The sequence below is a fragment of the Moschus berezovskii genome, chromosome 5, assembly GCF_049115385.1.
Source record: "Moschus berezovskii isolate FMDL1 chromosome 5, NW_MosBer_1.0, whole genome shotgun sequence".
Taxonomy (NCBI): domain Eukaryota; kingdom Metazoa; phylum Chordata; class Mammalia; order Artiodactyla; family Moschidae; genus Moschus; species Moschus berezovskii.
Genome location: NC_142464.1, coordinates 44021157 through 44043860, shown reverse-complemented (window position 1 = coordinate 44043860; position 22704 = coordinate 44021157). Strand labels below are relative to the sequence as shown.

Genomic DNA, 22704 nt, shown 5'->3' with positions numbered 1-22704 from the left:
CACTCAGGTTTCAGGCTGGACACTATGTGGCACACGCAGGACACAAACCCAGTTAGCATGCAAAGACTTTGAAAATTAAAACAAAATTGTTAACATTCTCCAGAAGATTTACATGAGACCCAGAATCTTATGATATTCAGAATGTTCATAATATCATCGTACTGAGCATCAGAAAACCCAGAAAAATCTCCACAAACATGAAAGACAGCAGATGCTGAAATGATGTAGATATTGGGACTGTTTGAAGACTTTATTAGAGTAGCTGTGGTACAAATTTTCCGAGAAGTTGGCTCACACTGTTGGGAAACAAATGGACAAATGAAATTCTTGGCTAAGAAATAGATGATATAAAGAAGAACCAATAACATAATAAAAATGAAAAGCTGGATGGTTTCAGTAGCAGAATGAAGATGGCAGAGGAAAGAATCAGTGATGTTGAAGATTAGTAGAAATTATGCAAACTGAGTAACAAAGATTAAAAAGGCAGAGAAAAAAAATTAACAGAATTTCAGGGGCTTGTGGGACAAGAACAGAAGGTCTGACATTCATGTCATTGGAAGCCTAGCAGGAGATGAGAGAAAGAAGGTAGTGCTAAAAATAATATGGCTAAAAATTTTCCAAATTTGGTGAAAGACATAAAAATGCAGATTCAAGAAGTCAGTAAACCAGCAAGATAAATCCGAAGAAATCCATATGACAACAGTCCATAATCAAACTTCTGAAAACTACAAAGAAAATACTTGAAAGGAGCCAAAGAAAAACAACATATTACTTAGAGGGGAATGTGTTTAAGTGCTGAAACAAATGAAATCAACCCAGAATTCTATATTCAGCCAAAAAAAAAAAAAAAACAGGTAGAACAAAGTCATTTTCAGACAAAGGAAAAGGCAGAAAATTCACAGCTAGCAGACCTTTACTAAATAATAGTTAATGGAAGCTCTTTGGACAGAAGTGAAATGATACCAGAGGGAATATTGTTACATCAGTAATGAAGGAAGATTCTACACATAGACATCACCAGATGGTCAACACCGAAATCCGATTGATCGTATTCTTTGCAGACAAAGATGGAGAAGCTCCATACAGTCAGCAAAAACAAGACTGGGAGCTGACAGTGGCTCAGATCATGAATTCCTTATTGAAAAATTGAGACTTAAAGAAAGTAGGGAAAACCAGTAGACCATTCAGGCATGACTTAAATCAGATCCCTTACAGTGGAAGTGACAAATAGATTCAAGGGATTAGATCTGATAGAGTGCCTGAAGAATTGTGGACGGAGGTTCGTGACATTGTGCAGGAGCCAGTGATCAAGACCATCCCTAGGAAAAAGAAATGCAAAAAGGCAAAACGGTTGTCTGTCGAGGCCTTACAAATAGCTGTGAAAAGAAGAGAAGCAAAAGGCAAAGGAGAAAAGGAAAGATATACCCATTTGAATTCAGAGTTTTAAAAAATAGCAAGGAGAGAGAAAGCCTTCTTCAGTGATCAGTGCAAAGGAATAGAGGAAAACAGTAGAATGGGAAAGACCAGCGATCTCGTCAAGAAAATTGGAGATATCAAGGGAACATTTCATGCAGATATGGGCACAATAAATTGCTGGGAGAAATATCAATAACCTCAGATATGCAGATGACACTACCCTTATGGCAGAAAGTGAAGAGGAACTAAAAAGCCTCTTGATGAAAGTGAAAGAGGAGAGTGAAAAGGTTGGCTTGAAGCTCAACATTCAGAAAACAAAGATCATGGCATCTGGTCCCATCACTTCATGGGAAATAGATGGAGAAACAGTGGAAACAGTGTCAGACTTTATTTTTTGGGGCTCCAAAATCACTGCAGATGCTGATTGCAGCCATGAAATTAAAAGACGCTTTCTCCTTGGAAGGAAAGTTATGACTAACCTTGATAGCATATTCAAAAACAGAGACATTACTTTGCCAACAAAGGTCCGTCTAGTCAAGGCTATGGTTTTTCCAGTGGTCATGTATGGATGTGAGAGTTGGACTGTGAAGAAAGCTGATCACCGAAGAATTGATGCTTTTGAACTGTGGTGTTAGAGAAGACTCTTGAGAGTCCCTTGTACTGCAAGGAGATCCAACCAGTTCATTCTAAGGGAGATCGATCCTGGGTGTTCATTGGAAGGACTGATGCTAAAGCTGAAATTGCAATACTTTGGCCACCTCATGCGATGAGTTGACTCACTGGAAAAGACTCTGATGCTGGGAAAGGTTGGGGGCGGGAGGAGAAGGGGACAACAGAGAATGAGATGGCTGGATGGCATCACCGACTCTGTGGGCACGAGTTTGAGTGAACTCTGGGAGTTGGTGATGGTCAGGGAGGCCTGGCCTGCTGTGATTCATGGGGTCGCACAGAGTTGGACACGACTAAGCAACTGAACTGAACTGAAAGGACAGAAATGGTATGGACCTAACAGAAGCAGAAGATAATTAAGAAGAGGTGGCAAGTATACACGGAAGAACTTAATTAAATCATTAAAATGATCTGAATGACCCAGTTAATCCCGATGGTGTGATCACTCACCTACAGCCAGACATTCTGGAATGCAAAGTCAAGTGAGATTTAGGAAGCATCACTATGAAAAACCTAGTGCAGGTGATGGAATTCCAGCTGAACTAGTTCAAATCCTAAAAGATGGTGCTGTGAAAGTGCTGCACTCAATATGCCAGCAAGTTTGGAAAACTCAGCAGTGGCCACAGGACTGGAAAAGGTCAGTTTTCATTCCAGTCCCAAAGAAAGGCAATGTCAAATAATGTTCAAATTATTGCACAATTGCCCTCATCTCACATGCTAGCAAAGTAATGCTCAAAATTCTCCAAGTCAGGCTTCAATAGTATGTGAACTGTGAACTTCAAGATGTTCAAGCTGGATTTGGAAGAGGAGAGAAACCAGAGATCAAATTACCGACATTCCTTGGATCATCGAAAAAGCAAGAGAATTCCAGAAAAACATCTGCTTCATTGACTATGCTAAAGCCTTTGACTGTGTAGATCATAACAAAATGGGAATTCTTATCAGACCACCTTACTTACCTCCTAAGAAATCAGTATGCTGGTCAAGAAGCAACAGTTAGAACCAGACATGGAACAACAGACTGTTTCCAAATTGGGAAAGGAGTACATCAAGGCTGTATATTGTCACCCTACTTATTTAACTTACATGCAGAGTACAGCATGTGAAATGCCAGACTGGATGAAGCACAAGCTGGAATCAAGACCGCCAGGAGAAATATCAGTAACCTCAGATATGCAGATGACACCACCCTTATGGCAGAAAGTGAAGAAGAATTAAAGAGCGTCTTGATAAAAGTGAAAGAGGAGAGTGAATAAGTTGGCTTAAAGCTCAACATTCAGAAAACGAAGATCATGGCATCTGGTCCCATCACTTCATTTCAAATATATGGGGAAACAATGGAAACAGTCACAGACTTTATTTTTGGGGGCTCCAAGATCACTGCAGATAATGACTGCAGCCATGAAATTAAAAGACGCTTGCTCCCTGGAGGAAAAGCTATGACCATATTAGATCATATTAGAAAAGCACATTAGAACACAAAGACATTGCCGACAAAGGCCCACATAGTCAAAGTTACGGTTTTTCCAGTAGTCTTATATGGGTATGAGAGTTAGACCATAAAGAAAGCCAGGCACCGAAGAATTGATGCTTTTGAATGGTGGTGTTGGAGAAGAGTCTTGAGAGTCCCTTGGACAGCAAGGGCGTCAAACCAGTCAATCCCAAAGGAAATCAGTCCTGAATATTTATTAGAAAGGACTGGTGCTGAAGCTCCAATACTTTGGCCACCTGATGCGAAGAACTGACTCAGGAAAAGACCCTGATGCTGTGAAAGATTGAAGGCAGGAGAAGTGGATGACAGAGGATGAGATGGTTGGATGGCATCACCGATTTGATGGACATGAGTTTGAGCAAACTTCGGGAGTTGGTGATGACAGGGAGGCCTGGCATGCTGCGGTTCATGGGGTCGCAAAGAGCGACTGAATGACTGAACTGAGCTGAATGAAGGAAGAGCAACAGAAATAGTAGATATCTCAATAAATATAATAGACTATTCTTGAATTCTTTAAAAATGTCTTGATGATTAAAATAGAAAATTATAAAATTGTTATAGACAGTTCAGTATATACAGCTGTAATATTTAAGGTTACTGTAACTTAAAGGAAAGAGAGGTAACACAATGGAGTATTCAGTTCAGTTCAGTTCAGTCGCTCAGTCGTGTCTGACTCTCCGCGACCCCATGAATCACAGCACGCCAGGCCTCCCTGTCCTCCCTGTCCATCACCAACTCCCGGAGTACACTCAAACTCATGTCCACAGAGTCGGTGATGCCATCCAGCCATCTCATTCTCCGTCGTCCCCTTCTCCTCCCGCCCCCAACCTTTCCCAGCATCAGAGTCTTTTCCAGTGAGTCAACTCGTCGCATGAGGTGGCCATACTCAGCCATTAAAAAGAATACATTTGAATCAGTTCTAATGAGGTGGATGAAACTGGAGCCTATTATACAGAGTGAAGTAAGCCAGAAAGAAAAACACCAATACAGTGTACTAACGCATATTTATGGAATTTAGAAAGATGGTAACAATAACCCTGTATGCAAGACAGCAAAAGAGACACAGATGTATAGAACAGTCTTTTGGACTCTGTGGGAGAGGGCGAGGGTGGGATGATTTGGGAGAATGGCATTGGAACATGTATATTATCATATGTGAAATGAATCACCAGTCCAGGTTCAATGCATGATACAGGATGCTCGGGGCGGGTGCACTGGGATGAACTAGAGGGATGGGATGGGGAGGGAGGTGGGAGGGGGGTTCAAGATGGGGAACACATGTATACCCGGGGCAGAGTCGTATGTCAGTGTATGGCAAAACCAATACAATATTGTAAAGTAATTAGCCTCCAGTTAAAATTTAAAAAATTTTAAAAATTAAAAAAAAGAGAGCTATATTGTGGTAAAGTTTCTCAATTCCACTTTAAGTGGTAAATGATTGATTCTAATTACACTTTTAAAAGCTAAATACTTATATTGTAATCTCTAGAGCAATCACAAATAACTAATCAGATTAATAAAAACAAAAATGGAACACTAGGAAATGTTTAATACAGATAGAGGGAGAAATGAGGTAAAAGGGCAGGGAAGAACAGCAAATTTAAAAAGATCACAAAATCAAACATATCAATAATTATTTTAAATCTAAATAGTCTAAACAAAACAATCAGTGTAGAGATTATCATATTCGATTGTGACCAGTCCAGGTTCGACGCATAATTTTTCCTCTGTTCATTTCTTTGCATTTGTGCTTTTTTAATAAAAATACTTTTAACTGTAAAGAAAAAAAAATTATAAAAAAAATAAATAAATAAATAAATTTTGAGAAAGTCACAAAAAAATAAATAAAATAAAATAAAATAATTAAAAAAAAAAAGAAAATAATATGTATTGATCAAATTCTTTGACTTAAGTATACCTCTTTACAATGTTCTAGGTAATTCAACCTTGTGCATTAAATGTATCAAATAAAGATCTGAAAAAAAAATAAAATAAAATAAAACACCAAAAAAAAAAAAAAAAAAAAAAAATAAAATAAAATAACCCAACACTGTATAGGAAAGTTAAAATACCAACTCCTGAATATTTACTCCAGAGAAATGAAAACTTATTTTTATACAGTAACCTGTGCACAAATGTTAATTGCATCTCTATAATTGCTTAAAATGGGAAAAAGTCTTTTGTGGTACATCCATAATACAATGGAATACTACTGACTAATATTAATAAAAAGGAAGAAACTGTTGATCCATATGACAACTTGGATGGATCTCAGAGTTGTCATATTGAGTGAAAGAAATAATTTCAAAAGGTTAGATACTATATGATTCTATTATGTGAATTCTGTGATTCTGTTATATTGAAAATATAAAACTAGTGATTGAAAGTAGGAGTTAGGGATGAGAGAATGACTAAGGGATAAAACTCTTTGTCCTTTAGAGACAATTTAAGGGACTTTCCTGGGTGATGGTATCATGCTGTATCTTGATTGTGGCACTGATTACGTGTGCTTAAATTCATAGAATTGTACACTAAAAAAGGTTCATTTTACTGTATGAAAATATAAAAAGGTTTTTAAAAAGTTGAGTCTAGTTTGAGTGCTTTGGCTCAGGAACAAGGTAGAATTTCTTCTATGGTAATCATACTCATGGGAGGGAGTGGTCACTTGAAAGTGAGTTGTGTTAGTGTTGAGATCCCACTAAGCATAGCCCAGATTGCCCTAAAATGTTTAGATGAAAATTAGAAAGTAGTTGGAATATGGCTTTGAAATAAGATCTTTCAGACACAGAAGCAAAGAAAATGACGGCGAATCTTGCCAAGTTGTAGGAAGCCAGGGACCCCTAGGAGGAAAGGTAGGCACTAGGAAATTCTCTTTGTTGGGATCTGCAGGGAACTTGGTTATATTCTGTTTTGAGTGGTTTGCTGAGTTTTTTCCGTTATCCCAAACTTTCAGTAAAAGCCTGCTGTACCCCTCAGACTAGGTTGATAGTACTTTGGAGAAAAACTCTCCAGGGAGAGCAGAGTATAGCAGCAGAAGACAGGATGTAAACTAGAGTGAGAGTTCAGTGGGAAATGAAAATCAGAGCTGGGGTGAATATGAGGACTTGGAATCCACAGAATGGCAGCTCGGAGTGTGGGTTTCCTACAGTGTGGTTCTGTCTTTGTTGACTACTATTAAACAGAAAGTGTAGATAATTTGGGGCAACTCAGGAGACATCTAAGTGATGAAAGTTTAATCCCTTTTGTCATGCTAACTGCTGACATTTAACTTCCATTCTGTTCAGTCACTCAGTCGTGTCCGACTCTCTGCGACCCTGTGGACTGTAGCCTACCAGGCTTCTCCGTCCATGGGATTCTCCAGGCAAGAATACTGGAGTGGGTTACCGTTTCCTTCTCCAGGGGATCTTCCCGACCCAGGGATCGAACCCGGGTCTCCCTCATTGGAGGCAGACGCTTTTAACCTCTGAGCCACCAGGGAAGACATTTAACTTACTTGACTTTAAGTTTTATGAAAAATTGGGTACCAAGTATTGATTACTAATTTTATATATTCTGTACACCTTTTACCCAAACTGCTCATACTGTTAACTGTAAACTACTCAATAATATTTCTCATTGAAACAGAGTAAGAGTAGTAAGAGTAGTGAGTGTTACTGATTTAAAATCACCTAGTTCTTTTCCATGAGGGAATATGATACAGACTTGTGGGTATAATGGGCTTGAAAGTCCGGAAGACCTGGGATCCAGTCCTAGCTCCACCACTCATTCAGTTGTGTACTCTGACCAGATAATACACTTTTTCTCAGCAGGGGTTATTAGAGAAGTGGAACCTTATAGGATTGTTGCAAGGATTAAGTTCACATGAGCAGCATCCATCTACCCTCCAGACACATAACATCTTTATTACCACCCTATGATGGTTCACTGGCCAACTTACTGTTAGTTTGAAAACACATGAAAAAATTATGATGGGCTCAAAAGCCAACTAGCAGTAATCCCAAAAATCTGCGTGCAGTTGAACTGCTGCCTTGCCCTAAGCATCATTCCACATTTGCTGCTGTTCTGCCCTATTACCTTGGCTGATTCAGTCACTAACCTTGCTGAAGACTTATAAAGATCTTAAATTGCTTCTTGTGAAAGGATCAGAAATAAAATATACTTTTATTGTCAAAAAATGCCAAATATTTCCTTAGTGTGTTTAATTATCTAAATGTGTGGGTTGAGTTTCTGTCATGATCTGCAGAATATAGCATACAGTCTTGATGGAATGAATCAGAAGAGATTACGTGTGAACATTTGCACTGCAGCCTGAATGTTCCCAACTGGGGCAGGGGTGTATTTGGTGAGAGCTGTGAACGAAGCATTCCCTGTTGACCCAGGGAGTAGATTCTAGAAGAGCAATTAAAATGTCAATGTAGGGAAAAACCTTACTCCTTACCTCTCCTGTCCCCATCCTTGAGTCTCACTTGCAGAGGCCATCACTTTCAATTCTTGAAACTTTTTTGGGGGAGTTTGCCTTTATAATATTGTTACCAATATAATATTGTAAAATAAAAAAAATAAAATGTCACTGTAACAGATTCCTAGTATGAATCAGATGAGCTTAGTTTTCTGGCTAGGAGAAATGAAATAAATCGGACTTGAGACAACTAGGATTTAATTCTCTACAAATCTTTGCATTAGTGAATGGTACCTCTGCTTTTGGGGCTGCAAGTTGTGTTGTGGTGAAATAGGGGTTCTGTGTCTGTTTTGGGGGCTGATGTGTGATGAGACAGGAATTGGTTTGCCTAGGGCTTGCTCCTTGAAAGAAAAGCTGTGACAAACCTAGACAGCATATTAAAAAGCAGAGACATCACTTTGCCAACAAAGGTCCATGTAGTCAAAGCTATGGTTTTCCCAGTAATCATGTACAGGTGTGAGAGTTGGACCAGAAAGAAGGCTGACACAATTTCTCCTTTCCAAGTTTAAAGATGAGTTTGTTGTCTCTTGACTTGACTTTGCTTCCTTACTTCATCAGTAAAGTTTCCAGTTTCTTCAGGACTGGCAGGTAATTGAAGACTCGAGAGTCTCCTAGATAGCAAAGAGATCAAGCTGGTCAATCCTAAAGGAATGTAACCCTGAATATTCATCTGAGGGACTGATGCTGAAGCTGAAGGTCCAATAGTTTGGCCCCCCAGATGCGAAGTCCAACTCATTGGAAAAGACCCTGACGCTGGGAAAGATCGAGGGCAGGAGGAGAAGGGAACAATAGAGGATGAGGTGATTGGATGGCATCACCAACTCAATGGACATGAGTTTGAGCAGACTCTGGGAGATGGTGAAGGACAGGAAATGCTGGTGTGCTGCAGTCCATGGGGTTGCAAAGAGTCAGATGGGACTTGGCGACTCAACAACGACCATAACAACGCTGTACATTAACATCTAGGCAGGAAAGGCTAATGGTTGGCATAGGTCAGGTACCGGAGGCACACGTCTTGGTTCTGGCTGAGGTATCAGGCCTGGCACTCAGGCACAAGAGAACGTAAAAGCTGCCGAAGTCCTAGAACTACAGTACGAAGCGGCAATTTGGTGAAGGAAGAAAGAATCTGATTCACCTGAGCTATTTTGGTAGGAGTTTCTTCGTTTTCCCAAAGTAAATACAGGACTGTTCTTAGTGTGGGGGACAAGGCTGAGTTGGGAGTTAGGGCCTAATGGCAAGTAGAGGGAAAAGGAGATGGTAATGGGAATGAAAGGAGTTGAGATAATTCAGGAGATTTCTCTGACGTGAGTGTGTTTTCAGCTGCTTAATTAAAAAGAAAAATTATATATTGTTTGACCTCTGTTTAGGTCAAATGACAGCTCCTTACCTCTCCTGTCCCCATCCTTGAGTCTCACTTGCAGAGGCCATCACTTTCAATTCTTGAAACTTTTTTGGGGGAGTTTGCCTTTATATTTATAAATAACATGCTTATAATGCTGTTTCTTCATTTTTTTCAATATTGGACATGATCTAGAGGCTTCATACTGGGGAAGATTACTCTGCTTTTATATTCTCCGCCCAACCTTTCCTCTTTCTTACTCCTAGATGCTCATCTATTCCCATATAGTTGATTTTTTAAATTGATTGACAGATTTAACTATGTAAATTAATTATATTTATTTGGTTATTATGACTGTGTACCGTGATTGTTCTTAGTTCTGGTAAAGTGTTTAGTGTTTCCTGGAGTTAATTATTTCATTTTTTTCATTTGCATGTAATCTTTATTCTCTGACAGAACTGTAGAACTCGTGTAATATAAACTCATCAGATTGTATGTCATTTTTCACTTTGGAGACATTCCTTCCAGTTTTCCTTCATTGGCTGCTACATAGCTGTCGTAGAAATAGTTTTCACCCTTTCCTGAATCCAGAATCTTTTTGTTGTTGTTGTTCTGGAGGCGTGATATGTAACTGAGATAGGCATGGGAGGTAAAATATTTTGAGAACCTTACATCCCTGAAAATTGTTCTTGTTTCCCCTCTCCTCTCAGATTTTTGGTTGGCTGCTGCTGTTCTTGTTTAGTCGCTAAGTCATGTCCAGTTCTTTCGCGATCCCATTAACTGCAGCCCATCAGGCTCCTCCATCCATGGGATTTCCTGGACAAGAATGCTGGAGTGGGTTCCCATTTCTTTTTCTATGGAATCTTCCCGAGCCAGGGATCAAACCCATGTCTCCTGCATTGCCGGGCAGATTCTTTACCACTGAGCCACCAGGGAAGCCCTTTTGGTTGGGTAGATATGAAATTCTCTGTTAGAAGTCATTTTCCTTCAGAATTATGAAGGCATTGCTCTAGTGTCTTTCTAGCTTTCATGATTGCTTCTGAGAAATATGATGCTATTCTGATCCCTGTTCAATTGTATATAAACTGTCCTTTCTAGAGAATTTTAGAATCTTTTTTGGTGTTGTGAAATTTCAAGCTGTAGTGTTCTGAAGTAGTTCTTCTTTTTAAAATTCAGTCCTTATTCTCTTTATTCTGAGGTCTTAAATCAATATTTTCAGTGTGAAACTCATGTGTTTCAGTTATGAGCAATCCTGTCTTTGAAAATTTCTACTTTGTTTTTTTCCATTCTGTTTTGGGGATTCTTATTTTTCCATTGTTGAGATTCTTGAAACAGTCTCATTTCTTCTTTTTTCACCTGTTTTGCTCTTTGACTTCTTGTTCTATTTCTTAGAAAATTTCAATTATTATTCCCCATCCTGCTTCTGAAGCTTTTTCCTTTAAATTTGTGCTGTTATGTTTTCATTTTCCAAGGTAATTTTGTTGTTTTCTGAAGGTTGGAATCTTCTTGTCTTATATTGCTAATGATCTAAAGATGTTTTTTTTCCCCTGTTCCTTGCTTGATCATTTTCTTCAGAGTTTCCTTCCTTCTGTTTTCTTTGCTGTTTAGCTTTTATGTTAAATTGTCTTTACATATGTGATTGTCCTCGTCCAGACTTTTATTTTTAAAAATGAGGTACTAAAATGTAAGCAGAACAGTGTACAGGCAAGTTTTGTTAGTGGGAAGCTGGACATTTCCTAGGGGGACCCAGGATTGCTAGTAGCTGTGGGTCTTTTCTTTTGGGCCAGTTTTCTCAGAGAAATCCTCCTGGCTAGATATATAGACAGACTTGTGTTATAGAACTGAGGAGAGAAGGGTGTTTTTGTGGATGGGGAAGGGCTCATTGCTCCCAGGCAGACTCTCCCTCAGTCCCACTGCTTTTAGTAACAAGCCTCACTCCTGTTTACACTGAGTCCTCTCTGGTTCCACCCCTCCAAATATTGAACCTTTAAGGCATCTTTCTAGGAAGAAGCACCAGACACAGGAGAGAACGTCTGGAGTGTGTGCGCTGCTCCAGATCTGTGCGCTGCCTCGTATAACTGGGGTCTGGATTGATTGCTTTCAGAAACATAGACAATTTATATTCGCTGTACAGATGTAGTGGTTCTCTTTGAAAAACGCAACTGCCTAGGATGCTGCTGCTGCTAAGTCACTTCAGTCGTGTCCGACTCTGTGTGACCCCATAGACGGAAGCCCACCAGGCTCCCCCGTCCCTGGGATTCTCCAGGCAAGAACACTGGAGTGGGTTGCCATTTCCTTCTCCAATATGTGAAAGTGAAAAGTGAAAGTGAAGTCGCTCAGTCATGTGCGACCCTTACCGACCCCACGGACTGCAGTCTACCAGGCTCCTCCATCCATGGGATTTTCTAGGCAAGAGTACTGGAGTGGCTTGCCGTTGCCTTCTCCGGCCTAGGATGCTAATTCTGTGTAATTCCTGTTTATGGGCTTTACATTTTCCTCCTTTTATTTTTTTATTTTTTTCAGAGCAAATTGGAGCTTTGGCCGATCAGCACATTGTCCATGTGGCATGTGGTGAGTCCCACAGTCTGGCCCTCAGTGACCAGGGCCAGCTGTTTTCCTGGGGTGCAGGTAGTGATGGTCAGCTGGGACTCATGACTACTGAGGATTCTGTGGCAGTACCCAGGTAAGAATGTCAATTACTGTAAAGGTTATTTCCTGCTAGTTTCTTTGTTAGACTTCTTGGTTTGGGTTCTGCTTTCTTCTTTAATTAGTAATTGTTGTTTTCCTTTGAGTCACTGGCATGCCTTATACTGTTGTAACACTTGTCCCCAGAATTGTAATTGTAGAAGTGTTTGAAAGTGAAAGTCGCTTAGCTGTGTCCGACTCTGCGAGCCCATGGACTACACAGTCCATGGAATTCTCCAGGCCAGAATACTGGAGTGGGTAGCCTTGCCCTTCACCAGGGGATCTTCCCAACCCACGGATCGAACCCAAGTCTCCCGAGTTGCAGGCGGATTCTTTACCAGCTAAGCCACAAGGGAAACCCGATAGAAGTGTTTATTTCCAGTTAAAAAATGTGAATTGTTCGGGAACTGTACTTCATTTATTCCAATAGCCTGTTGTTGGTAGTGTTTGGAGCTCATTAAATGTTTGAATTTAAAAACCTCTTTTCACATGCTGCACTTATTAACCTTTAACTTAAAATTGCAAGCCTAAATCAATTATTCAGTTAGACACTTTAAAGTTCTGTCACAAAGCTGACCTGTACTCTTTAATAATAGGCCAAATTACCTTCAGCATTATCAGCATACCAAATATACATAGGTTCTTTAACACAGAAGTACTAATAAAATGGTTTTTAGTCCCTTAAGTGTTTCGGTTCAGTTCAATCACTCAGTCGTGTCCGACTCTTTGTGACCCCATGAAACACAAAATGCCAGGCCTCCCTGTCTATCACCAACTCCTGGAGTTTACCCAAACTCATGTCCATTGAGTTGGTGATGCCATCCAGCCATCTCATTCTCTGTTGTCCCCTTCTCCTCCTGCCCCCAATCCCTCCCAGCATCAGAATCTTTTCCAGTGAGTCAACTCTTCGCATGAGGTGGCCAAAGTATTGGAGTTTCAGCTTTAGCATCAGTCCTTCCAGTGAACACCCAGGACTTTAGAATGGACTGGTTGGATCTCCTTGCAGTCCAAGGGACTCTCAAGAGTCTTCTCCAGCACCACAGTTCAAAAGCATCAATTCTTTGGCTCTCAGCTCTCTTCACAGTCCAACTCTCACATCCATACGTGACCACTGGAAAAACCATAGCCTTGACTAGACGGACCTTGGTTGGCAAAGTAATGTCTCTGCTTTTTAATATGCTATCTAGGTTGGTCTTAACTTTCCTTCCAAGAAGTAAGCGTCTTTTAATTCCATGGCTGCAATCAGCATCTGCAGTGATTTTGGAGCCCCCAAAAATAATGTCTGACACTGTTTCCCCATCTATTTCCCATGAAGTGATGGGACCAGTTGCCGTGATCTTAGTTTTCTGAATGTTGAGCTTTAAGCCAACTTTTTCACTCTCCTCTTTCACTTTCATCAAGAGGCTCTTTAGTTCTTCACTCTCTGCCATAAGGGTGGTGTCATCTGCATACCTTGAGTGTTTACTTAATTCTAAATGTTAGATGAAGGGCTTCACTGGTGGCTCAGTGGTAAAGAATCCATCTGCCAATACAGGAGACTCAAGTTTGATCCCTGGGTCAGGAAGATCCCCTGGAAAAGGAAATAGCAACCCACTCCAGTATCCTTGCTTGGAGAATCCCATGGATTGAGGAGCCTGGCGGGCTACAGTCCATGGAGTCACAAAAGAGTCAGACACCACTTAGCGACTAAACAGCGACAACAGAATCTTGGATGACTTGGCTAAGTATCTAAAAGATGCTTCACCACTAAGAAAATGTCTGTAGTATTGAAGTTACTCTCAAATGGACATTTTGGGGGTGGCATCTCTGTTTGTTGAGGGTTCTTAATGATCAAAGAGGCCACTGGTTTATTTCCTTCATTTAATTCCTATTCCTTTGTACTTCAAATGTACAATGTTCTCCTGTTGCAGTACTAGTCACATTCATTGCAATTTTTAATTCAATAACTAACTGGGAGCTCTTGATGCCTGGAGAACTGGATTATTTATTTTAGCATCACCATTGCTAAGGGTGCTCTAGCATGTGCATTGCTCAGTATAGGTCTGGTTAACAAATGGCCTCTCTTCCCCTGCCCAAGTATTGTCCCTTTTAAAGCACAACACATTCTTCCTCCTCTGTTTTGCCCTTCTTAGATTTTTGTCTCTTTAATCAAAAGCTGTTTTAGGGAAAAGAGAAACATGGAGGTAAAAGTAATTTGATTCATTTCCTGAGTTAGAACAGGTAATGTCTTGGGTTGATTACTTTCAAAAATTAATTTAATTTTGGGAGAAGAGGGTGAGTGGAAATTAAAAAAAAAGGATGGCTTATTTTAGTGAAATTGCAGGTAATATTAAGGAAAAGATTTATAACATTCATGACAAAAATATTTTGTTGATGAACAAATACTCAAGTCATTAGTGGCATTTCATTTCAAAAAATGAAGTAGTCTGTGTTAGAGTAGCAATTTATTATTATTTCTATTAGTTATACCTAAATTATGGATTTATTCTGAGGCTTTAGTTTGTATATAATTTTATAAGTTAATTAAGATAAATTCATCAATTCCTATCTTAGTATTGTGGGAAGTAACATAGCTTTGATGTCAGACAGCCTCAGATTCCTGTATTGGCTCTATTTCATATTAGGTGAGTTGCTTTGGGCAAATTGTTTAACTTATCTGAGCCTCAGTTTCCTAACTTAAAAGTGAAATTATGTAGTATTGTGTACCTTTACCAAGTTGTTGGGAGGATGGAGTAAGATGAGTAGGTAAAACACAGTGTATGCTTGTGCATATATATCCCCTTTTCTCCATCGTATGGTACAATTTCTTATTGTCTTCTTTCTTTTGACCTTTTTTTTTTTTGTAACTGTGATTGTGAAGGTTTTGATAAGGGTAATGGTGACCTATAAATGGAGAAGTGTGGGGAATTTGAGTGGAAATTGGCCAGGAAAAGGACTCTTGTTGCATAAAGTTCTGAAACATTGGTCCCTAAGACAGGATGACATTTTTCAGTTTTAAAAAATAGTGGGTTTCTGGGCTTCCCTGGTGGCTCAGTGGTAAAGAACCTGCCTGCTAATGCAGGAGACAAGGATTTGACCCCTGGTCTGGGAAGACCCCACATCTGAAGAGCAACTAAGCCCCTGTTCTACTGTTATTGAGCCTGTGCTCTAGAGCCTGGGAATCACAACTGTTGAACCCATGCATGTTCTAGAGCCTGTGCTCTGTGACAGGAGAAGCCACCGCCGTAAGAAGCCTACACACTGCAACTGGAGAGTAGCCCCTGCTGGCCCCAACTGGAGAAGAGCCTGCATAGCAATGAAGACCCAGCACAGCCATAAATAAAATAAATATTTTTTAAAAATAGTGGAGTTCTATAAGTTATTGATATATGCAGTGAAAAAATTGCTGTGTATATATCAAATGTCCAGGGAATTATTCTGAGTGAAAAAGAACCTAATCTTAAAAGGCTACATACTGTATGATTCCATTTACTTAGCATTCTTGAAGTGACAACATCTTGGAAATGGTGGGAAGAATAATGATTGCCAGGGGCTATGATGGAGGAGGGGAGAGGTGGTTGTAAACATGAGGAGTCCTTGTATTGGAAACGTTGAATATGGTGGTGGATGCATAAGCCTACATAGGTGACAAAAATAATACAGACAGAGAAATGAGTACAAATAAAACTGGGGACAAAGAAGTGAGATTGGTAGTTTGTATTTTTGTCAGTATCCCTGTTATGATTTTTTTTCCTATAGTTTTGCAAAATGTCATCACTGGGGGAGACTGGATAAAGCCCACAACGGATCTCTGTATTATTTCTTACAACTGTGCGTGAATTTATAATTATTGCCATAAAAAATAGTTGGGTGCTATTTGGTACTAAATGTATATGTGAACTCTATTTTATAAACTTTTTTTATATCCGAGAAAATAAACTGTTAAAACAACATTTACCTGTTACTCTAAATAACCCCCGACTTCCCTGTTGGACATCTATCTTGTAAAATGCCCCTCTGAGTCTTTTGTTCCCATGGCATACATTTAATGAAGAGGATCATGGCAACCTATGAATTATTAAAATAGGAAGCAGGAAATATTTCTCAGGCTGTCATACTCTATTGGGAAGTGCCAAACACTTTTTTCACTTAATTCTCACCACAACCCTGTGAATAGGTACTGTTCTTATCTCTTTCACATAAGCAAGCAGAGGATCGAGTTTTAAAAAATGATCATGTGATCTTCCTCTTTACCATCCTAGAGAATCAAGAGTTTTGGAAGCATTGCCCTTAGTAATTTTTAAAAATTGTGGCAAAATACACACAACATAAAATTTACCATCTTGGGCTTCCTTGGTGGCTCAGTGATAAGGAATCCACCTGCCAATGGAAGAATCTACATGCTATGGAGCAGCTAAGCCCATGGGCCACAACTACTGAGCCTGTGCTTTAGAGCCCAGGAACTGCAACTGCTGAGCCCATGCACTGTAACTACCGAAGTCTATGCGTCTAGAGCCCATGCTCTGCAATCAGAGAAGCCACTGTAATGAGAAGCCCATGCAAGGCTATGAGGAGTAGCCCCTGTTCACTGCAACTAGAGAAGAGCTCTTGCAGCAACAAAGACCCAACTCAGCCAAAAATACATAAATAAAAAATTAAAAGAATTTACCATCCTAACCATTTTAAGTGTACTGTTCAATAGTTTTATGTATATTCACACTGTTGTGTGACCAGTCTCCAGGACTGTTTTTCTTATAGAAATAGAACTCTACACTCATTATATGAGAACTCCTCATTTCTCTTTGTCTAGTCCCTGGCAGGCACCATTAGACTTTTGATTTGTATGAATTTGGCTAGTCTAGATATGTCATGTCAGAGAAGGCAATGGCAAGCCACTGCAGTACTCTTGCCTAGAAAATCCCACGGATGGAGGAGCCTGGTAGGCTGCAGTCCGTGGGGTCGCTAGGGGTCGGACACGACTGAGCGACTTCACTTTCACTTTTCACTTTCACACATTGGAGAAGGAAATGGCAACCTACTCCAGTGTTCTTGCCTGGAGAATCCCAGGGACGGGGGAGCCTGGTGGGGGCTTCCGTCTACGGGGTCACACAGAGTCGGACACGACTGAAGTGACTTAGCAGCAGCAGCAGCAGCAGCAGATATGTCACGTAAATGAAACCATAGGCTATTTGTCTTTTTGTTACTGGCTTATTTCACTAGGCTTAATTCTTGAGAGTCCCTTGTACTGCAAGGAGATCCAACCAGTCCATTCTAAGGGAGATCGATCCTGGGTGTTCATTGGAGGGACTGATGCTGAAGCTGAAACTGCAATACTTTGGCCACCTCATGCGACGAGTTGACTCACTGGAAAAGACTGATGCTGGGAAAGGTTGGGGGTGGGAGGAGAAGGGGACGACAGAGAATGAGATGGCAGGATGGCATCACCGATTCTGTGGGCATGAGTTTGGGTGAGCTCCGGGAGTTGGTGATGGTCAGGGAGGCCTGGCGTGCTGTGATTCACGGGGTCGCGGAGAGTCGGACACGACTGAGCGACTGAAGTGAACTGAATTCCAGATTTCATCCACATTGTAGCATGTGTCAGAATTTCCATTCTTAAAGAGTGATGAATATTCCATTGTATACATATTCCAAATGTATATACCACATTTGTTTTTCTGGTCATCGGTTGATGGATAGTTGGGTTGCTTCAACCTTATAGCCTTTGTGAATAGTGGTGCTATGAATGTGGGTGTACAAATATCTCTTTGGGACCCTGCTTTAAGTTCATTTGGTTATGTACCTGGAATTGAGATTGCTAGATCATGCCACTGCTCTCATTTGAAAGCCATTTAGATATCATCCATGTTCTTAGGGTATGTCTTTGGCGGCTTACTCCTTTTGTCTCTGAACTGGAGATGACAACGTAGAAATTAACACAGGGTTGTGGTAATGGGTTTAAGTGCAGAGCAGGTTTTCTTTCTTTTAAATGGTAACTACCAAAGATGCAGGAGGTTAGTGAAAGACTTAATAGAACTTTATCATGTAAGATCATATATTTGTTTTTAAAAACTGTTTTGTGAAACATGTTATTTATTACAACTATTTTATTTAGTTGGGAATATTTCCAATCATTGTGAATGCCCTTCTTAAAAGGAAAGTCTTTTCTGTTTTAGGTTAATACAAAAGCTGAACCAGCAGACAATATTACAAGTTTCCTGTGGCAACTGGCATTGCTTGGCTCTTGCAGCTGGTAATGTAACGTTAAAATCTATGCTAGTGTTCTGTTAATTTGGGAACCATTTCTCTTCGTATTTTTATGTGATGTTATATAACCGGATACATTTAACTAACTAGTTAGGGTCTATGCATTCCTGTTGGACAGCGACAGTTCTAGGATAGCCCTTGTGTGGCTCATACTTTTCTCAGGGTGTGGATGATGAAGATGATTATCACTGCTGTTCCACCTCTCTCAGGGAAAATCAGCAGGAGACTATTCATCACTGTATTCTTAGCTACAACTCATATGGCTATTCCACCATAAAGCCCCCAAATAAATGAAGAAGATGAAGTTAGGAAAACCTAAGCCAACATATGCTGCTATATTCTGTTAGGATAAATTTGTGGGGAAGTCAGCACTAACACGTTCTGCTTGATTCTCTGTGGTGTTGTCCGGGTCATAGCTGGACCCTGTGAAGTCCTGGGTCTCTTGTAGTCCTGGTATGGTCAGAACTAGTTCCCTTTGCTTAGTGGATCTAAGCCTGATAATTGGCCTATTCAACACTGAATTGATTTAAACATTTAGTTTTTTCTTTGCATTAATAATAATAGCCTTTGAAGGGTGTTGATCTCTGTGTTGTCATGACAAGTGGGAGTTCTGAATGTGAGAGTCTCACACCATGAAGTGTGTCTGTTTCCTTGCTCTTGGCTGTGTGTTGTGGCGGGTGGTGGGGGGCAACTAACAAATGAGCCCCAGGGGAACTCCATTGTTCTAATAAGTTTATATTTCTGAATGAAACTTGTATCTTTCTGGTAATACCAGTTATCTTCTTCTGATTTCAGATGGCCAGTTCTTCACGTGGGGGAGAAACAGCCATGGGCAGTTGGGCCTGGGGAAGGAGTTCCCTTCCCAAGCCAGTCCACAGAGGGTGAGGTCCCTGGAGGGGATCCCGCTGGCGCAGGTGGTCGCAGGAGGGGCCCACAGCTTTGCCCTGTCACTCTCAGGAGCTGTATTTGGCTGGGGGATGAATAATGCAGGGCAGCTCGGGCTCAGTGATGAGAAAGGTGGGTGAAGTCTTCACGTGGCCTTCTTAACTTCATTTGTTTAGTACATGCTTCCCGAGGAGCTTCTGTGTCCTTGCCCCGTGTCAGGCACTAAGGGTACAGCAAGGACCAAAGCAGAAAATACCCTTGACTTAGTGGAGACCGCATTCTAATGGGCAGACACAGACAACAAACCAGTATGTGTACAGTGGAAACAGTGACAGATTTTGTTTTCTTGGGCTCCAGAATCACTGTGGATAGTGACTCCAGCCATGAAATTAAAAGATGTTTGCTCCTTGGAAGAAAAGCTATGACCAACCTAGACAGCATATTAAAAAGCAGAGACATTACTTTGCTGACAAAGGTCCATCTAGTCAAAGCTATGGTTTTTCCAGTAGTCAGGTATGGACATGAGAGTTGGACCATAAAGAAGGCTGAGCACTAAAGAATTGATCCTTTTGAACTGTGGTGTTGAAGAAGACACTTGAGACTCCCTTTGACAGCAAAGAGATCAAACCAGTCAACTGTAAAGGAAATCAGCCCTGAATATTCATTGGAAGGACTGATGCTGAAGCTGAAGTGCCAATACTTTGGCCACCTGATGCGAAGAACTGAGTCATTGGAAAGGACTCTGATGCTGGGAAAGATTGAAGGCAGGGGGAGAAGGGGACGACAGAGGATGAGATGGTTGGATGGCATCACCAACTCAATGGACATGAGTTTGAGCAAGCTCCAGGAGATGGTGAAGGACAGGGAAACCTGGCATGCTGCAGTCCATGGGGGTCTCAAGGAGTCAGACGGGACTGAGCGACTGAACAACAGCAAATGTGTGCAGTATGTCAGAGGCTTTGAGAGGAAAGTTTCCTATTTTATATAAGGTGCCCAGGGAGGGCCTCTTGAATAAGATGTTTAGCAGAGCCCCGTAGGAAGTCCAGTAGAAAAGGAGGTGTTTAGAGGAGCTGGGTGAAAACTGTTCCAGTTAGAGGGAACAGAGTGTGCAGAGGCTCTGATGTGGGGGGAATCATGGTAGGCTTGGGGATGAGATGAGCAGGGAGAGAAGTAGCAGAGCTGGAGCTCTGAGAGGAAGGGAGGCCCTGAAGGACAGGGTAAGGATTTTGGCTTCTCTCAGTGTAAGAGGAAGACCCTGAGGGTGTTGAGGAGAAGAGTAATCTGATTTGACTTTGCCTGGAATCCACGGGGAAGCTAGAAGACCACTTTGGAGGCAGTGGGAATAAAGATGGATTTTGAATATATTCTGAAGGTGGGGCCAGTTGGTTTTCCTCATTGTTGGGTGTACTTTGAAATAAAGAGAGGGAAAAGTGGAAGGGTAAAGCTGCATTTATGAAATGAGGAAAGGAAAACTGTATGGGGAAGTAGGGAGGAAAGTGGGCAGAGTCGGGGATTATGGGGAATTAGGCTTTAAATATGTTGAAAATGAGATGTCTGTTAGACATCCAAGTGGAGGTTCAGGCAGCAAGCTGAAGAGGAGAATCAGGAATCAAGGGGGACCCAAAACTGAGGCTCAGAGAACTGTGCATATTTCTTCTCAAAGACAGATGATACTGACTTTTTGATATTTCTCTTTTTCTAGATCGAGAGTCTCCTTGCCATGTGAAGCTCCTGCGAACACAGAAAGTCGTCTATATCAGTTGTGGAGAAGAACATACAGCAGTTCTTACAAAAGTAAGGGACTTCAGTATTCTGGTTTGTTCTGTGGTACTGTTATAATAAGAATGATTATCATTGCTTGATTATTTTTGATAATATCTTTTATAGAGAGTAGGAGTAGTGTATAAAAATAAAAATAGTTCAATATACATAACCTTGAAATACATACAGCGATATTCTGTGTTCCTAAACTGGAATCAACATTGCAGGTAGAAATACCAATAGCCTTAGATGTGCGGATGATACTACCCTTATTGCAGAAAGTGAAGAGGAATTAAAGAGCCTCTCGATGAAGGTGAAAGAGGAGAGTGAAAAAACTGTCTTAAAACTCAGCATTTATAAGATGAAGATCATGGTATCTGGTCCCATCACTTCATGGTAAATAGATGGGGATACAATGGAAACAGTGAGAGACTTTATTTTTCGAGGCTCCAAAATCACTGCAGATGGTGACTGCAGCCATGAAATTAAAAGATACTTGCTCCTTGAAAGAAAAGCAATGACAAACCTAGACAGTATGTTAAAAAGCAGAGATACTACTTTGCCAACAAAGATCCAGCTAGTCAAAGCTATGCTTTTTCCAGTAGTCATATATGGATGTGAGAGTTGGACCATAAATAAAGCTGAGCACCGAAGAATTGATGCCATCCAACTGTCATGCTAGAGAAGACTCTTGAGACTCCTTTTGATAGCAGAGAGATCAAACCAGTCAATCCTAAAGGAAATCAACCCTGAATATTGACTTAAAGGACTGATGCTACAGTTCCAATACTTTGACCACCTGATGTGAAGAGCCAAATCACTGGAAAAGATCCTGATGCTGGGAACGATTGAAGGCAGGGTGAGATGGTTGGGTGGCATCACTGACTCACTCAACATGAGTTTGAGCAAACCCTGGGAGATGGTGAAGGATAGGGAAGCTTGGAGGGCTGCAGTCCATGGGGTCACAAAGTATTGGACATGACTGAGCGACTGAACGACGAGAAAAGAAAGAGCAGTGTAATCAATGTTTTAAAATTATTCAACCTATTTCTTTTGCTTCTAAGGCAGTCATATCTGGAGAGAATGAAAAAGTATTTTTGTGTTGAACAAACTGTTATAGAGTCATTTTAATAAAATGCTTTAGTATTCAAGTACAGCTGCTAAAAAAAATCTTACTAAGGGATCTGTGGAGCATTTAATTTCTTACATATGAGTGGTCATGTAAAGTTCCTCTAATTTCACCTACCTTTTTCTTCTTTTTTTGTATTCCTGTTTATTAACATTGTTGTACTTTTAAACTACTTTTAAAATTTATATATAGATGACACACATTCCCTTGAGCAATACTGTGTTTGTTCCATAAAGATGTAGTCTTAAATTCTTTTTTAAAATTCTCTTTTCTGTTTAGAGAACATTCCAAAGAAGTGATTTGTTTAAGAGTCAAGTGGGCATAGTGTTCTTGTATAGACTGTTGTGATGTGAATTTTGTATACATAAGTTAGAGGAGTGTATCCAAACCCAGAGACACAGTGCACTTATGTCGTGTTTGCTCCTTGTTAGAGTGGAGGTGTGTTTACCTTTGGTTCTGGTTCCTGTGGGCAACTTGGACATGATTCCATGAATGATGAGGTCAATCCAAGAAGAGTTCTGGAGCTGATGGGCAGTGAAGTCACTCAGATTGCTTGTGGCAGGTGAGTGCTCCTAAGAACTTCCTCAGATCTATTAAGACTCAGAAATGGATCTTGTCTTTGTAGT

The 22704-nt window shown here is 40.6% G+C and overlaps 1 protein-coding gene across 5 annotated transcripts in view; it reads left to right on the top strand.

Annotated features, from left to right (window-relative positions):
* The window catches only part of HERC3 (HECT and RLD domain containing E3 ubiquitin protein ligase 3), a 163974-nt gene that overhangs the window by 48018 nt on the left and 93252 nt on the right, over positions 1-22704 (top strand). For all 5 annotated transcript variants that reach the window (XR_008687010.1, XR_016037428.1, XM_055434103.2 and 2 more), the window contains exons 4-8: positions 11899-12058; positions 18213-18289; positions 19099-19320; positions 20891-20982; positions 22510-22640. Coding sequence is in view for 3 of the 5 variants with exons in the window: in XM_055434103.2 (XP_055290078.1) it covers positions 11899-12058; positions 18213-18289; positions 19099-19320; positions 20891-20982; positions 22510-22640 (682 nt within the window). In the remaining 2 variants the exon portion in view is untranslated. The remainder of the gene's footprint in view (positions 1-11898; positions 12059-18212; positions 18290-19098; positions 19321-20890; positions 20983-22509; positions 22641-22704) is intronic.